General features: G+C 51.4%; 1 protein-coding gene across 1 annotated transcript; it reads left to right on the forward strand.

The window, feature by feature from the left end:
- Positions 1-6835: 6835 nt before the first annotated feature.
- Positions 6836-16821, forward strand: LOC311173893 (transcription factor CP2-like protein 1; the record flags this gene model as incomplete). Its single annotated transcript, XM_084237977.1, has 15 exons — positions 6836-6927; positions 7414-7565; positions 7638-7711; positions 8708-8813; positions 8909-9015; positions 12384-12536; positions 12765-12875; positions 13664-13761; positions 13944-13998; positions 14258-14351; positions 14741-14831; positions 15272-15339; positions 15845-15990; positions 16213-16264; positions 16784-16821. The coding sequence occupies exons 1-15, from the start codon at positions 6845-6847 to the stop codon at positions 16819-16821; spliced, it is 1428 nt and encodes a 475-aa protein (XP_084094103.1). The 5' UTR covers positions 6836-6844.
- Between the last annotated feature and the right edge of the window lie 589 nt (positions 16822-17410).

Genomic DNA, 17410 nt, shown 5'->3' on the forward strand with positions numbered 1-17410 from the left:
GACTGTTGCTGAGAGCTGGTGGAAAATAGGGAGGTTGAAGTCTGGAAGCAACTGGATCAGGTGTTAGAAGAGAGGGTGACCCTGCCCTACCACCTGGGGGAAGCATGAGGGTGGAGATGCCAAGGTGTTGAAATTGGGAGGATGGAGCCCTTAACTCTTCCCTCCAGGTCAGCTGGGTCACTCTTGCTAGGGAGGTTTTCTAACTGACTGAATCTGTACTCTCTGATGCAATAGGGGTTACTGGGGCCAGCCCACACCACCCCCTGCAGGCTGCACAGAAAGCAGCACCAGATGTCCCTCAGGCAGGGGCCACTAGGCCAGGCCCTTGAGGGTCTCCATTTGAGACCTGGAAAACAAGAGCTCCTTACTAAGTACCTTCGTGGCTCTGAACACAGAGAGCTCCTGATCCCTGCCTTGCTCAAGTCCTTCCTGTGACTCCTGATCCAGAAAATGCAGCCCTATGGAGGGTCTCTCTGAGCTGACCTGGGGAATTGGAAACAGTGAAGACAGGAGAGGTGGGTTCCTTACTGACAGAAGCCATCATGCGGACCAGAAGGTGGTGGGGCCAGAGTGTTCCAGGCAGAGGAAATAGCCTGGGCAAAGGCACAGAGGTGTGAAGCAGAACAGTCTGTTCTGAAAGCTTCAGGTAAGCAGGGGGGAGGGGTGAGACTGAAAGACAGAAAAAGTGGACAAAAGGCCTTGAAGGCTGGGCCAAGAAGCTGGGTGTTCCTGGAAGGCTCTAGATTAAATGTTTGTGCAAGTTTCAATTTGACTCAAGAATACCCATGTGGGGAAAAAAAGTATAAAGAAGAATTTCTAGGGCCTCCCTGGTGGCACAGTGGTTAGAATCCCAGCGCTATCAAGCTATCACCAGCGACTGCAGCATGAGTTCAATCCCTGGCCAGGGAGCTACCCACATGGCACAGCAGACCTCTCCTGTCTTGCTCGCTGCTCCCCTCAGCAGTGTATTTCAGCAGATCTGCCTGTTCTGCTCCCCACTCTGTCTCTGGTGAATCTTCTCAACCCCCCGCATCTCTGGTCTGCACCCCAGTTCTTGCATGCATAAATAAATAAATCTTTTAAAATAAAAAAGAAAGAACATCCATGTTGATTTTCCTATCAAAGAAACTATTTTAAGTGCTAACTATTGTGTGCCCCCAACGTCCTGGAAGATGGACCATGGTGACACAGGGGACCTGTCCTCCAGTGGAGGACAGTGCTGAGAGCAATGGGACACAGAGCAGTGCTCCCTAGAGCAGGATAAGGTCATTCCCATGTCTTAGGAAGATCTCTCTGGCTCCCAAGTTCAGTAAGTTGAAAACAGGGACCAAGTCAGCAGACTTTTAAGAATCTCTGGTTTTGCTGCAGGAATGGACAGGACACTGTCCTCTGTCTTGGCCTGAGACCTGGGTGGATAGCAAGTGTGCAGGGCAGTGAGGTCATTCAGGCTCCATCCCATGCTTTACAAGCTATGACCTTGGACAAGTTGCTTCCCTGTGTATTTTTTTTTTAATAGAGGCATGTTGTATTTATTTGTTTGTTTGTTTGTTTGTTTTTTTGTTTATACATGCACGGGGTACAGTCAGAAGCCAGGGAGGGTGAGAGAATTCACCAGAGCCAGAACGGGAAGCAGAGCAGGCAGAAGGACAGAAGTACACTGCTGAGGGGAGCAGCGGGCGGCAGGAGAGATCTGTGCGCCATATGGGACCCTCCTCCGGTGGCCGGGGAGCAGCCGGGGATCGAACCGGCGCCGAAGAGGGTGGCAGCTTCGCAACTCAGCGCTCAACCGCTGCACCACTGGGGAGGCCCTTCCCTCTGTATTCTTGTTTGTAAATGGGACTGTCCTATCTCATTGGGTGGTTGTAATGTGCAGGGTCTGGGCCTCCTCCCCATCATACAACCCCTCAGAGCAAGCTACCTCTCCTGCCTAGCTGCCTTTTCCTCCCTGCTGTAGCCTCCATGTGCTGCTCATCCCAAGAGCAGCCCGAGTCTAGCAGGACTCCTGTCACAGGCAGGCCTGTTGAGACCACCAAACCTTTCCTGTCCCTCCTGCCCCATCTCTAGTCCCCCCCCCCCATTGGTCATAATCTCAGCAGCCCAGCCAATATCATTCATATTACTCATCCTCAGGGCTCACAGCCCAGAAGTGCAATGGAAAGTATTTTGTTCCCATTTTGCAGAAAGGCCTGAGGCCACTGCCTCTGCTGTCAGAGGAAACCAGCATCCAGGGTTTGATATCTCTTTGGGAGTTATTGAATGAATGTACAGATGAGGAATGTTTTCCCTTTCAGCCTTTTTCTTCTGGGGAAGGGTAGACCTTATTCTCCTACTCTCCAGGGTGGAATGTTGCCTGGAGATTCATTTTTAAATTCTTTGCATATTTATCAGGCAGACTAGGGCACAGTACAATGATTAAGAGCAGGACTGTGACTCCGATGACCTGTCTTCAAACCTTGACTTTGTCTCTTCTGTGTGATCTTGAACTAGCCACTTAACCTCTCTGGTCCTCAGATTCCCCATCTGTACAATGGGAGGCAATAATAGTAGAGGGAAAAAAAATCCCATCTACCTCATAAGGTAAACCAAAAAGCACTCTGAAGTCATACGGAGCACTGAAGAACTATTTCTTAAATAAATAGACTCTTCTAGGGCCTCCCCTGGTGGCGCAGTGGTTGAGGACCAGAGAGGTTAAGTGGGCTGCAAGGCTGCCTGTGGCCTCTGCAGCGCAGGTTCATTCCCAGGCCACCGGCGAGGGTCCCACAAAAAAAAAAAATAAAAAACCCTCTCTACTTATAAGTATTATATAAATAAACCTGTGCCTTTATTTTATTTTTTTTTTCAATTCACATAGCACATTTCAGCTTTGTTTTTTTTTAATAAATTTTATTTTTATATTCCCCATACAATTGCAACCCCCCCATTCTGATCCCAATCCCTCCCCTCCCACCCCCACACCACCCCCAAAAGTGTCTCTGTTTCATAGTTTTTTGTTGATTCTGATTTTCACTTTCTTATAGTTATTCATTTTCCTGGTCCCTTATTTAAGTTTTCTAGATTCCTGCTATGAGTGAGACCATCCGGTATTTTTCTTTTTCTTTCTGGCTTATTTCGCTGAGCATGATCCCTTCCAGGGCCATCCATGTTGCTGCAAATTGCATGTTAAACCTGTGCCTTTAAGTGTTTTTATTTATTTATTTATTGAAGATTTATTTATTTATTTATACATGCACTGGGTACAGTCAGAAGCGCGGGAGGGTGAGAGAATTCACCAGAGCCAGAGCGGGGACCAGAGGAGGCAGAAGGACCGAGGTACACTGCTGAGGGGAGCAGCGGGCGGCAGGAGAGGTGGCCGGGAGCAGCCAGGGATCGAACCGGTGCTGCAGAGGCCGCGGGCAGCTTCGCAACCCAGCGCTCAACCGCTGCGCCACCGGGGAGGCCCCCTATTTTACATTTTAAAAGGACAGGTTTATTGGGAAAAGGAAGAGGCCTGCATAGTCACAGGTGGGCAGGGAGGAGAGCTGCCTCCCGTGTTTTTTTTTTTTTTTTTTTTTTTAACAGTTGTAGTTTGAGGCTCTGAACAGTTAAGTCACTTGTTCAAACTCGCACAGCAGCACTTGAACTCAGAGTCCGTGGCTACTCCTCCCCCCGTCACTGGTAACCCTCTCTTAGTCCGTACTTCTACAGGACTTCTACTCTTTTTATTTAAAAAAAGAGATTTTGTACTTGTAGCAAGGATTATTATCAAACTCCAGTCACCAGGCCAGAGACCCTTGTGGTGATATTGAAAAACTTGCCCCTTGTGGAACACTTCCTGCACTTGCAAGTTCATTGTGTGGGGGGTCGGGAGGGGGGAGCTTCCACTCTTGATGAGAAAACAATGTACACAAAGAAACAAGCTTCGACTGCTACCTGCTACGAAGGAATCTGGGAAGGGACAGAGACAGGAAATGGGGAACGTAAGTGTCAAATGACTGGACTGCTGGAAGGGTTCAGAAGCTTGGGAAGAGGCACCTTCCCTGGGGGGGACTTCTGGTGCTGGGGGCGCCTCGGGACGCGAGCGCGGTCAGGCCCGCACGCTGCCTGGCGCTAGAGGGCGCTGTGAGCCGGGGCCGGAGCCCAGCTCCCGGGCCCCAGACGTCTCGCTGGGCGAGGGAAGCGCCTTCCGGAGGTGCCTCGTTTGTGCCACAGACGCACAGACCCCTCAGGCACATCGAGCACATATTGTGGGATGAATGCACGAGAAACACTTCTCTTCTTGTAACAGGGGGGTCCCCAGGAAAGGGGGAGGTTTCAGGTTCCCTGCCCCACCCAAGGGAGGGTGGAGCTGAGCAGGAGAGAAGAAGCTGCAGAGGAGACTGAGGAAGGAGGAAGCAGGATGGAGCCAGGAGACCTGGAGGAGGCGCATGGAGCCTAGAGACACGTGAAGAAACTGCGCTGGTCTTTTGGCTTTGGTCTGGAGTGGGGGTGGAGTCCACAAAGCCTGTATGGAATTAGCTTTAGGACATCCTTTCCCCCTAACAGTCTCAACCCTCTTTCTTTGAGGGAGGCTAGACCTCGCCCTCCAACTCTCCAGGTTGTGATGTTGCTGGAGGACGGACACTGTAAGAGGAGGACAGACACTGAATTGTTCTTTCTCAGCAATTTTTACAGATCACAACTTTCCTTCCTTGGCTTCGGGAACCCCAGTGGATATTGTTAGGGTTGGGTTATGCCATGGCCTAGAAAGTGATAGAGAACTTTGGGTGGGGGAAAAAGCCCATTAAAAAAAAATTGTCCCTGAAATGACCTGCATGTGAGGATGTTTCTGGAGTGGTCATGTCTTTACCCCCAGCACTGGGAGGAGGCACGGTATCTTTGGTGATGCTCATGAGCATTAAAAGCTGGAATGAGGGCCTCCCCGGTGGCTCAGCGGTTGAGCGCTGGGTTGCGAAGCTGCCCGCAGCCTCTTCAGCGCCGGTTCGATCCCCGGCTGCTCCCCGGCCACCACTGGAGGAGGGTCCCACATGGCGCGCAGACCTCTCCTGCCGTCCGCTGCTCCCCTCAGCAGTGTTTTTCATCAGTCGGCCTGTTCCCCGCTCTGGCTCTGGTGAATTCTCTCACCCTCCCGCGCTTCTGACTGTACCCGGTGCTTGTATAAACAAAACAAACAAACAAATAAATAAATCTTAAAAAAAAAAAAAAGCTGGAATGAGATGCGACTCCACAAATTCCCTTTAGTCCTCACTGCCACACTGAAGGGGAGGAGGAAGCCTTGTTCCCTTTTATAGATGAGGAAGGAAGGTTCAGAAAGGCACAGGGTGGATGTGGGTCTTGCCCCTTCCTCAGGGCAACTCTGAGAGTTGGAGGGCTATACCAGAAGTTTCCTAACCTAATACCTCTCCAGGCCTGAGGTTGAGCTGTGCAGTCCCTACACCTCGACAGACACCTGGCAAGGGAAAGAGCTAGGCCAGGCTGCCAGGGGCCAGGGGCTACCTGCCCCAAGTCCTGGCTTTTCTTCTTTCCTCAGAGAGAGACTCGAGGAAAACTAGCAACAGACACAGCAGCACTGCTTAGAGACAGAAGCCCAGAGACTTTGGGATGAGTGGGAGGGGAAGCAGTGAGTAGGGGAGGAACTGACTCCAGAGGAAGCAGAAGTGCACAGCTTTGGAAGGGGAAGGTGAGCAGGTGGGGGGCTAGGTTTAGGAGCGGAAGTCCTGCCCAGCTCCTGGAGTATCCTCAGAGAAACCTTTCCTACTCCCTGCCTACTCATCTATCAGCCCCGTAGTTCTGTAGTTCTTCCTGACACCCTGCTCCTCCCAGGCCAGGGCCATGCCCCCCAGGACCCCTCCTGTTTTTCCCCTCCCCTGTCTTTGCTGGGATCATGCTCTGCCAGATCTTGGGGAGGTCCCTGGTTGCCTCCTGGTTTTAAATCAAACTTTGGGCAGCAGGTGGGTTCTTGGCCCCTGCTGGCTAGAATGTTCCCTCACAGTTCCTCCCTTTTCTCCTCACTTTCATTTTGCTGGCCTTGCAGGAGGGAGCAGGTATAGGACCAAGGGCCAGGCGCCCTGCCTGGAGTGTGGGGATACTCTTTCCATATCCTTTAGACAAGGCCCTCCAGAATCATGAAGTCTGGGTAGCTAGGGTCACATGTAGTAAGGTCAAGTCGTTAGGGCCCTAACTCTGCTCTCTGCAAGGTCCTATTCTGTTTATACAAACACAGTAGTGGGGATGGGGGGTGGGCAGGGAGCTGGGGCTGTCTGTGTATGGTGACAACAGGGCCTGAGTACTGGGACAGAAGCCCTCCCCAGGGCAGACTGTATTTGTCCATAAACATAGTCAGCCCCATGCCCCAGGGTAGAGGAAGGGCAAAGACACCAGCCCTACTGCTGGACCTCCTCTCTTTCTAAGGCCCCAGCCTCACCATTGGCTCTCCCCCAACAATACCTCTCTCTGCATTGTTTCCACAGCAAGCTCAACTCTGTTCTGTAAACTCCGGTCCCCTAAACAGGCATCACAGCATGTGTGTGTGTGTGTGTGTGTGTGTGTGTGTGTGTGTGTGTGTGAATAGCTGTCCATCCCTGACTTTGTTTTGCTGCACTGCCATCTCCCCTTCAAGTTCACGATTGGTGAGAAGTCCTGGGGACACCATTTCTTGACACCACCCCTCCCAGCTTGGGCTGCCTAATAGACCCCAAGGTTTCCAGAGCCCTGGGTGCTCAGCCAATAAGAGGTGCCAGACTTTGCCCCACCCTTTTGTGGGGAAGCTTCTGTGTATAAAGGCTGAGGCCAGTGGTGGCCCAGTGAGTCCAGCCCAGTCCGGTGCTAAGGTCTGCCACCCACGCCTGGGCCCTGCTCCCTTTCGGAGATGCTGTTTTGGCATAACCAACCAGAGCACCTGTGGGCCAGTCCTGCAGAACTGTTCCCCGGGCCTCCAAGCAGCCTGCTCAGGTAAGGGCTACATTCCTTTCCCCTGCCTTCTCTAGAAGGCCCTCATCTGAGTGGGGGTGGACCAGGCAGGGTAATCTGTTTCAAGCCAAGGGGGTGGCCTCACTGTTCTTGGCTTCCTTTGGGAGTGGGGAAGTGGTAAAATGTACAGGAATTTAGTGGGTCCTGGGACATTCAGGTAGGTGAGCTCACCCTGACCATTCACCCATGCAGGACATTTTGGGGAGCATTTACTGGGTATTAGGCAAGTGCAGCAACAAGTAGTTGCTGGCAAATACAGGTATTTGGACCTTGCACCTTGAGAGAGTTCTTCTGTTAAGGCCCTGGAGGCCAGAGGGACTGAATGAGAGCCCCTTAGGCCCTGGATACTGCTGGGGTACCTGCTACAGGAGACAGGTTTCCTAGAGGGAGGATCTGGCACAGAGTCAGAGCCCCTTAGGGGAGGGGGTGGACAGGCAGACACCGGAAGTGCTCTTCTTTCCCCAGCAGGGAGTCTCTGCCCTTGCCCTACCTGAAGCAGGAAGAGCTGCCCACTGTCCCCAGCACGGAGCCACCCTGCCCCTCCTTCCAGTATGTGCTCTGTGCAGCCACCTCCCCGGCAATGAAGCAGCAGGAGGAAAGCCTCACCTACCTGAACCAGGGTATGCTGGGCCAGGGGGAGGAAAGGGGCCTATGGGCAGCAGGCTCACTTCCCCTTTATCCCCCCTCCCCAGGCCAGTCCTATGAGGTTCGGATGCTCAGCAACCTCAAGCTGGGCAATGCTACCCAGTGCCCCCAACTACTGAAGGTAGGTGCATGCACTCCCAGACCTGCAAGGGCTGGGTTTAACTGCTTTTCTGCACAGGAAGCCAAGGTCATCACTATGAAGTCATTGTCAAGTGGCACCCTCTCAAGTCCCTCTTTTAATCTGGCCTTCACAACAGCTCAGTGGTGGGTAGCGATTGTTGATGAAACAGGCAGAGAGGTTAAGTGTTTTCTCATGGACACAGAGCCAGTAAGTAGCAGGCCTGGGGTTTAGAAATACATTTACACAGCATCATTCACACACATGATTCTTTGTCTCAAAAAATTGCTTATTTGCTGCCATCCTTTTCTAGAAGCTGTTCTACAAACTAGGAATTCAGCTGCAAAGAGGCAAATGCAATCCCTTTCTCAGGGGCTTGCATTCTACTGAGACAAACACGTGATTGTACAGGTTATATGCCGTTGCAAACTGACCTACAAATTGATAAGTGCTGCAAAGAAAAGAAAGGAAAAGGCTAGAGTGAACAAAAGTGGGAAGGAACTGTCCCATTTTTCAGATGAAAAAACAGGTTTCAGGGCCTCCCTGCTGGCGCAAGGGATTAAGTCTCAGCACTATTAAGCTACTGGCAGCCACTGCAGCATGAGTTGTATCCCCAGCCAGGGAGGTGACGACCCACATGGCGCAGCAGACCTCTCCTGTCTCGCTCGCTGCTCCTCTCAGCAGTGTACTTCAGTAGATCCTCCTGTTCTGCTCCCCACTCTGTTTCTGGTGAATCCTCTCACCACACACACCTCTGGCCTGTACCCCAGTTCTTATATGTATAGATAAATAAAATTAATCTTAAAAAACAAACTGAGGTTCAGGGTTTCTAGGTTACTTCCTCAGTGTCACAGCTTATCAATGTCAGATGAGCATCAGGACACCGCACTAGTGAGTCTCTGTCCTTGCGCCCCCTGGTGGTGGGAAACACGGTTGGGGAGAGGCCCACCCTCCTTGTGGGACCTGGTTCTGGAAGCCCAGCACTGTCTGCCTGTGCAGAGCGTGGCACGGGTGGTCTTCCATGACCGGCGCCTCCAGTGCATGGAGCAGCTGCAGCTGGATGGGTGGAGGTGGAACCGGCCTGGGGACCGCATTCTGGACATCGGTGAGTGTGGAGGGACTCAGGACCCCTTAGGGACACTCTCTGGCAGGGATAGGAGAAAGAAGCCTTGCTCCCTGCTTGCCACTCTGTGCCTGCAGATGTGCCGCTGTCCGTAGGGGTGCTCAACCCCCAAGTGCTGCCGTCACAGCTAAACACGGTGGAGTTTCACTGGGACCCAACCAAGAGGACCTCCCTCTTCCTGCAGGCAAGTCTGGTGCTGGGGCTGGAGAGGGTCAGAGGTGGCACCATCTAAATGGGAAAGGAAGGTGAGTTTGGCTGGGAGGGACAATGAATCATTTTTAAAAAAATTTTATTTTTATTTATGCATACAAGAACTGGGGTGTAAGCCAGAGGTGGGGGTGGTAGTGAGAGGGATTCACCAGAGACAGAGTGGGGAGCAGAACAGGCAGATGGACTGAAACTCACTGCTGAGGGGAGCAGCAGGCAAGATAGGAGAGGTCTGCTGTGCCATGTGAGTTAGCTCCCTGGCCAGGGATCAGATTCAAGCCATAGAGATGATAGCGCTGAGACTTAACCCCTAGGCCACCAGGGAGGCCCAGGAATAAGTCATTTCCGGAAAAGACCTGAGGAAAGAATATGGATAAATGGTTTATCAAATCTCACCATAGGGAAGGACTGGTTAGAGAGTAAAGCAAGGGGAGAAAGTACAGAACACAGGGTAAGGGGTTAAGATGCAACCTATGAAGCTATCCACAGCCACTGCAGCATGAGTTGGATCCCTGGCCAGGGAGCTACCCACATGGCGCAGCAGACCTCTCCTGCATCGCCTGCTGCTCCCCTCAGCAGTGAATTTCAGTCCATCTGCCTGTTCTGCTCCCCACTCTGTCTCTGGTGAATCCTCTCACCCCCTGCACCTCTGGCCTGTACCCCAGTTCTTGTATGCATAAATAAATAGATCTTTTATTTATATATATATAAATATATATATATATATATATATATATATATATATATATAAAACACTGGTCTGTAGTACATGGTGAAATTAAAAGGAGACGCCAAGTGGGAAAAATAGTTTCCACATATGACTTATAATGTGTCATATCCTTGACACATAGAACAAGTTCTTGTATTTCAATAAGAAAAACTAGATGAAAGCGCAATAATAAATCGGCAAATGGTATATGTAGACAATTTATATAAGGATCCAATTGCCAATAAATGTAAATAGTTCAGTCTCATAAAATGCAAATGATAAATGTATATATGTATATAACTGGCAAAGGCTTAAAAAAATATTATTGGCAAGGTTTGGAGAAACAGACATCCTGGTAGCCCGAGAATGCAAATTGGCACCCCCACTCTGTAGGAGGGTGGGACTTGGGCAAAATGTATCACATTTAATTTTCATAGTCTTTTCCCCAATGGTTCTACTTCAAGAAATTTATCCAAGACATTTGGACTTTGTGTTCAGTAAGCACACAATGATAAATTTATCAGCACTTCCATGGAAGTATTACTTTTTCCGTTAAAAGATTTTAAGCAATCAAAATGCCATCTGATGAGGATTGACTTTTAAATAATTTTTTCTTAAAGATTATTTATTATGTGTAGAAGAATTGGGGTGCAGGCCAGAGGTGGGGGGGGTGAGGACCCACCAGAGACAGAGTGGGGAGCAGAAAGAGGCGGATTGACGGAAATACACTGCTGAGGGGAGCAGCAGGGGAGACAAGAGAGGTCTGCTGTGCCATGTGGGTAAGCCCCCCCCCCCCCCCCAGATCGAACCCAGGCTACAGTGCAGGGGTGCTAGCACTGAGACTTAACCCCTAAGCCACCAGGGAGGCCCATTTTTAAATAATTTTTAGTGCAGGCTTACCATGGAAATTATGTAGCCATTAAAATGATGTCTCTGAGAAATGTTTAATGACAGGAGAAATGGCTTACCAAGAGTAAAAGACAGAACATGCAAGTGTATTTAAACTTTGATTTCTATTTTGTACAAATTGAAGTGAGTGTTAAATTAAAATATAATGTCAAAATTAGAGTGATACACAAGTTGCTTCCCCCAACCCCTTTTCCTTGTCCAGAGAAAAGACAGGAAGACACAATTCTTGAGTGTTAACTGTCTCTGTGAGGTGGCTCCATGGGTGATGCCTGTATTACTCCTTGTACCTTTTTCAGTGTTCTTCACATTTTCTGTATTGAGTACACTTCCCTTTATAACCAAACATCAAGTCCCCTGTGTGTCCTTTATTTGTTTGCCCACCATGGTCTAAGCATGTGACAGATGTGACCCAATTTCAGTTCCACCACTTTCTAGCAGAGGTCTTGCCTACTGTAAGTTAGGGCTTCACAGGACTGTGGGATGCCCGCTACGGGCAGTGGGTAAGAGCAGAGGTGGAGACCCTGCCTGCCCTGGGGGGTCCCACTGCTAGGTAGAATACAGAGGCTGCAGGTTATATGGGGTGCAGGCCAGGAAGCCTTCTGGAGTAGACTGCCAGGTTTAGCAAAAACAGGACACACAGTTAACAATTTAAAATTCAGGGCCTCCCGGTGGCGCAGCAGGTTGAGCACAGTGCTGTGGAGCTGTCTGCAGTCTCGGCAGTGCCGGTTTGATTCCTGGCCAGCCAGGGAGATTCCCACATGGCATGGCAGACCTTTCATGTCTCACCCGCTGCTCCCCTCAACAGTGCCTTCGGTTTGTCTGCCTGTTCTGCTCCCCACTCTGTCTCTGGTGAATCCTCTCACCCTCCCGCGCCTCTGGCCTGTACCCCAGCTATTGTATAAAAAATAAATAAATACATCCTTAAAAATAATAAATAAAATTCAGATACATAATTTTTTAGTGTAAGTATGCCCCCCCAATACTTGGGGAATTCTTATACTAAAACCTTATTTGTAGTTTATCTGAAATTAAAATTTAATTGGGTGTTCTATATATTTTTTTAAGATTTATTTATTTATGCATACAAGAAATGGGGCACAGGGCAGAGGTGTGGGGGTGGTGAGAGGATTCACCAGAGACAGAGTGAGGAACAGAACAGACAGATCAACCGAAACACACTGCTGAGGGGAGCAGCAGGAGAGACAGGAAAGGTCTGCTGCCCCATGTGGGTCAGCTCCCTGGCTGGGGATGGAACTCATGCCGAGCCCAGAGGCTGCAGATAGCTTCACAGTGGGGTGCTTAACCCCGTGCACCACCAGGGAGGCCCCTGGTTGTCCTATATTCTAATTGAGAAGCCTACCTTGGAAGGTGATGTCTGTGTTCAGATGTGAGCAGGGGGAGCTTTCCAGTAGGAGATTCCAGGAAGAACTCAGGCCCAATGGTGGGAGTCCTGGTTAGGCTGGAGGGTGAGAGCCACCCAGGAGGAACCGCCCCCAAGGAAGATGCAACTTGATGCTTTGCAGTGCTGAAGGCCAGCATGGGGAGCTTTGCTTCTCTTCCTGTAACGTTGGGAAGCCACTGGAGGATTTCGAACAAGGGAAACAACCTGATAAAGTGACATGTTAAGAGACACTGGCTGGAGATGGAAGTTGCTGTCGGAAGGAGTGGGCAGGTAACAGGGTTTAGGGGGAGTCACCCTGCCTTCTCTTTGCTTTTCTTCACCTCAGGTTCACTGCATCAGCACTGAGTTCACTCCTCGGAAAAAAGGTGGCGAGAAAGGTGTCCCCTTCCGCCTTCAGATTGACACGTTCAAGCCCAGTGACAAGGAGCCTCCTGCTGAGCGCCTGCACTCGGCTGGCTGCCTCATCAAGGTGTTCAAGGTACAGGCAGCCCCTTCCCCCTCTCTCAGGGCCCTCGCCCGGCCTTGCTGGCTGTGTGGAGTCTGGCCCTGCTTTGCTGGGGACCCTAAGTGTGAGGTACCCCATCTCTGGGACCCTTTCCTTCTCTGCTCACAGAGGGATGGAACGCCATCTTTCTTAGAGCCCCTTCAGTAAGGAGAAGTGGGGAGGTGAAGAGGGGACCTCTGAGGTTTCCTTGTCACCCTGTAGCCCAAAGGAGCTGACCGGAAACTGAAAACAGACCGGGAGAGGATTGAGAAACAGCCCCAGCATGAGAGAGACAAGTATCAGATGGCCTGTGAGAGCACGGTCTTCGTGGAGGTGTGTGTGCCGGGACAGTGGGGCAGGAGGGAGGGCAGAGAAAAGATGCTCATTGTACAGATGGGGAAACTGAGGCCTCGGGGCTGCGATACTCCAGAACATCATCACAGTCCTCAATTCCCCGCGGGGACAAACGGCACAGACTTCCGGGACCTGAGCCTTCCAGGGCCTCTCCCGACACCTGCCAGTGCTGCCGCCACCTCATTTCTGCCCTCTGCCCGGAGCACCCCCTTCCTGCTGCTGCTTTAAGTTAGCTCCTCAGTGAAAGGTCCATGCAGGAGGCCGGAATGCAAAAACCCACCAGGAAGCCCACCTGGGGGCAGGAATGTGGAAAACCTGCCTGGAGGATTCAGACAATGAGCCTCCCCCTCCCTCCACGGCTCTCTTCTCAGACAAAGAAACTCCCCCCCCCCCCAACAAACTTTTTCCCGCCTGACCTCTCCTCACCCTATAAAACCCTGCTTCCCCCTAACAACGTGCGCGGCTTCACTGACCCCCACCTTGGGTGCGTGAGGTCCGCCCGGGGCGCAATAAACTTTCCCTCCCTTTGAGAAATGTAGCCTGGCTCTCCTTTTCTTTCCCGCGCCGAACCTTTCACTCAGGAACCCCCGCCCCCCCCCCCCAACCCGCCTTCCCCAGACACACCTGCCAGCTCGTTTACTCTCCTCCTTTGTCTATGTGACTTGGTCTACTCGTCACCAGGTCTGGTCCAAGATGGCAGATGGAGGTGGCCACCACTGCCCTCCAAGTCCCGGCTGACCCGCTGGCCCTGTCATGTGTTCCCACAGTGCTCTCCATGGCCAGAGCCCAGTGCGGGCTCCCAGCCCTCTCTCAGCCCTGGAGCTCTGACCCTCCCGTTTTCCTGTAAGCTCCAGTCTCCAGAGAGGTGAGCCCTCTCCTGCCAGCCCCCTCAGCGAGCCTCAGCGCAGGCATGCGGGAGGGCAGGGCGGAGGGCGAAGCTGCCTTGGGGAAAGCCCTGTGCCTTCCAGGGAATACCTGAACTGACATAGCTTTGCACCCCAGGGCCGGCCGGATTGGGGTGACCCTAACTCTTCTCCCCAACCCCAGGCTTTGCTCCTCACCCCCATTCACTTTGGACACATTGGGAGGCAGTGCAGCTGAGGTGAGTCTTTCCCCCCCCCCCCACCTCTTCACTGTCCCCAGAGCCTTTTCAGCGGCTGGATCTCACTCTCTGATACAGGGTGGCCCTGCCCCCTGGTGGACAGAAGCAACCATTCCTTGCTAGGACTGGACATTTCCCACTGACAGACCAGTCCCCTGTCAGACTTAGAGCCCCGAAGAGCATGGGCTGTATTTCCCCTCCCACTTGTTCTTAGCCCATGGTGTTTTCTGTTTTCTGGAATGGCCTCTTTATGCATCAGGATTTGAACCCTGGAGCCTCCATCTTAGAGACCCAGCAGTGGTTGTACCGGCACCGGTTCTCCAGCTACTGCCGGATTCTGGCCAACTTTGCGGGTGAGGCTGGGGACTGGCAGGGGCCAAATCTATTGGGGACTGAGGGCCAGGCCCTTGGGAAGGAAGCCGGTCTCTGTCCTGGCTTGCTCTGTGCCCTTCAACTAACCCTTCTTTAGGACTAAGAGTTGCCAGGCGCCGTGTTTGCTAGGCGCACTTCCTGAGTATTATTCCGTATAATGTATACACTACCCCTTTAGGACACAGAGAGGGTAACTTGCCCCAGGACACACAGCTGGCAAGTGGCACAGCTGGGATTTGTATCCATGTATGACTTCCATGTCCAGATGGACACACTAGGGCTATCTGTAGACTAATTTAGTTGGACTATGTCCCTTGCCACCCTGGACACCAGGCCCCTCTTCTCAGTCTGGTGCTGTCTAACTCTGCAGGCACGGATCTGCTGAAGCTCACCCGGCAGGACCTCATCCAGATCTGCGGGGCTGCCGACGGGATACGCCTTTTCAATACCCTTAGAGTCAGGTGCTGGGCACTGCCGACCACAGTCCCCTTCCTACTGCCGGGGCACCCTTCAGCCAGCAGTCACGTTCACAGTGTTCAAATTGCAGGCACCTTAAAGACCACTTAGTCCCAGTCCCTTTTTACAGAGGACGATACCAGGTCCAGGGACGGAGACCTGCCTGAGGCCACAGAGAATGGCTGGCAGAGCGGGGTAGAAAGTCAGGCTACTCTCACCTCTTCTTCCTGTGGCCATCCCATCAGCTTTGCTCGCCTTTTGGGGACACAGAGGGGTTTTCCTCATCTCTCCTCCCAGTGTTCAACGTTCATCAAATGCCTCAGAAATGCTCGACCTCTCTCCCTAGAGGCCCAGGAGGCGGCGGGGTCTCTCCCGGGTGGGGCTAACGTGGGAGTTGCTAGCTCAGGTAAGGAAGGGTCCACATGTGGACTGTTCTCCTGTCTAGACCCATCCAGCACCGGCTGACTTTATACGTGGCTCAGGAGGTCTCCGGGCAAGCAAAATCTGACTCAGGTGAGGTTCAATCCTCTCTCCTCAGATGAGAAATTCAGTTGTGGCTGCTAGAAGCCTCTTCTGGCCTGGGGAGAGGGTGGTGCCCCTGAGTTCCTGGGACTCAGAATGCCTTCCAAGGCATTCTCCTGTCTTCCATGACCAGATTAGTCCTCTCTCCTTCCACCACATCCTACTCCCTAACTCCATCTGCTTTCAGTATTTTATTGGTATGTGGGATTACAGCATTTGTATTTTGTTTGGGTTTCAATCATTCCTAGGAATCCCATGTCGTCTTTAAACTGGGGGCTCTCCCCACCCCTGGGTCTGAAGCTCCCTTGCCCAAAAGTGAGGAATAAGAGGTGAAAACTAAGTAGACTTATAAACCTTTTGTCTTTTTTCCTTCTCTCCCCACCTTGACCCTGCCCGAGGCTGTTCCTTTGCCCCCCGCCCCTTCTTCCTGGCCTCTTGGGATCCCTGGGCACCTGCCCCCCACTGAACCCTGCCTCTGCGATGGCCACACTCCCAGGCTTTTATCAGGAAATCTCTCTGGATGAACTCAGTGCTGGGGAGCTGATGGGCAAACTGGCAGAGCTCCTGGCCCTCCCAGCCAATCAGATTCACCGCCTCTTTCACCAGGGCCCTGGGGACATTCTCATTCTCCTCACTGACCAGGTAAATGGGTAGCAATCCCCAGGCAAGACCCCAGTCTTCCACCTCAGGTCAGTCCCCTCTTCCTGCTCTAGTCTGCTTGGCTCTAAGAATAGAATTCTCGGGGGGGGGGGGGGAGGAGGGATTGGGGTCAAAATAAGGGGGTTATAATTGTATGGGGAATATAAAAATAAAATTTTAATTAAAAAAAATAGAATTCTCTTAGTGACCCCTTCCCTCTTGCAGGTGGTACACAATCTTAAGGATGAGTCATACTTCGTGGTTGTGGTAAAAAAAGGTAGGGGCTTCAGAAGGGGTGTCTGGCAAGCCCTCATAAGGACAGGAGGATGCTTATATTGTCTCCTAAAGGGGATCAAAAGGTCCCTTGAAGGGGTGTCTATTGGAGGTGGGGGCTGTGTCCAATCAACTGGTAAACATCTGCAGAATGCCAGCTTCGTGTCAAAGGGAAGATTCATAAAGCCGAGACAGCTATTTCTTGCTCATGAAGGTGACTAAGCGTATTCTTATGTGGGAAAGTGTCCCAGTTTCTATGTAAGGGAGTTTTTTTGGGGGAAGGTAAGATGGTTCTGGTTATTCAGATGCGTGTCCCCTAGCACCCATCTCTCCTGCCATGCTAGTGATCTACCTAAAGAGGTGGATTTGAAGTGTGGTTGGAAGCACACTCGGTGTAATGGGTGCATCACAGGCTGTGTAGGCCTGGAGCCACAGAGCAGTGATAAGTTATGGTTGGGGGCCTGCCTCATGCCAGTGGTGCCTTTCTGCCCACCCCTTTACCCCCGACTTTTACTGCTTTCAGTGCAGAATCCAGATGGGTACTACCTGGTTCTGACCTAGGCCCTGGGGGACCCCACTGCAAGAGACTGATGCCAGCCTGATTCTGGGAGGCCCCGTGTTTACCAGAAGCCCTATTACAACCCCCAGCGGCTTCATCAAGCAGGTGGCACCTAACCATCACTGGGGGGCGCAAGCAGACTCCAGATTCATCTCAGCTGTGATGGCTGTCAGAGCGGGACATAGCCTCTCAAGCTTGTGAGGTAAAACCCCTGTGCAGTGCTGAACACTGTGGGCATTAATTCATGTTTGCTTAAAATTGCATTCACCCTTTCCTTTTTAAATGAAAAGTTAATCTTTTAAATCTAAAAGGTGTATTTTCAGTATGTTGTTCAATTTTCTTGGCTTTATGGTCCTCTTGGGGGAGATGTCCCCTGCTTACACTACAGGGTAGGGCAAAGGATGGAGTCTGGGACGAAATAAATAAATCTGGCAGTATTTGCTTTGCAATTAGTTTGGGTGAAAATAAAATCACTGAAGCTTCCAAAACACCATTTAACTATCAAATCACTGCACTTATTTAAAAACTTAAATCTAGAGATTTGGAAAATACTATAGTTATTCTAAAACACTGAGGCTACAGGACTTTCTT

This window comes from Talpa europaea (assembly GCF_964194135.1).
Source record: "Talpa europaea genome assembly, chromosome: 7".
Classification (NCBI taxonomy): domain Eukaryota; kingdom Metazoa; phylum Chordata; class Mammalia; order Eulipotyphla; family Talpidae; genus Talpa; species Talpa europaea.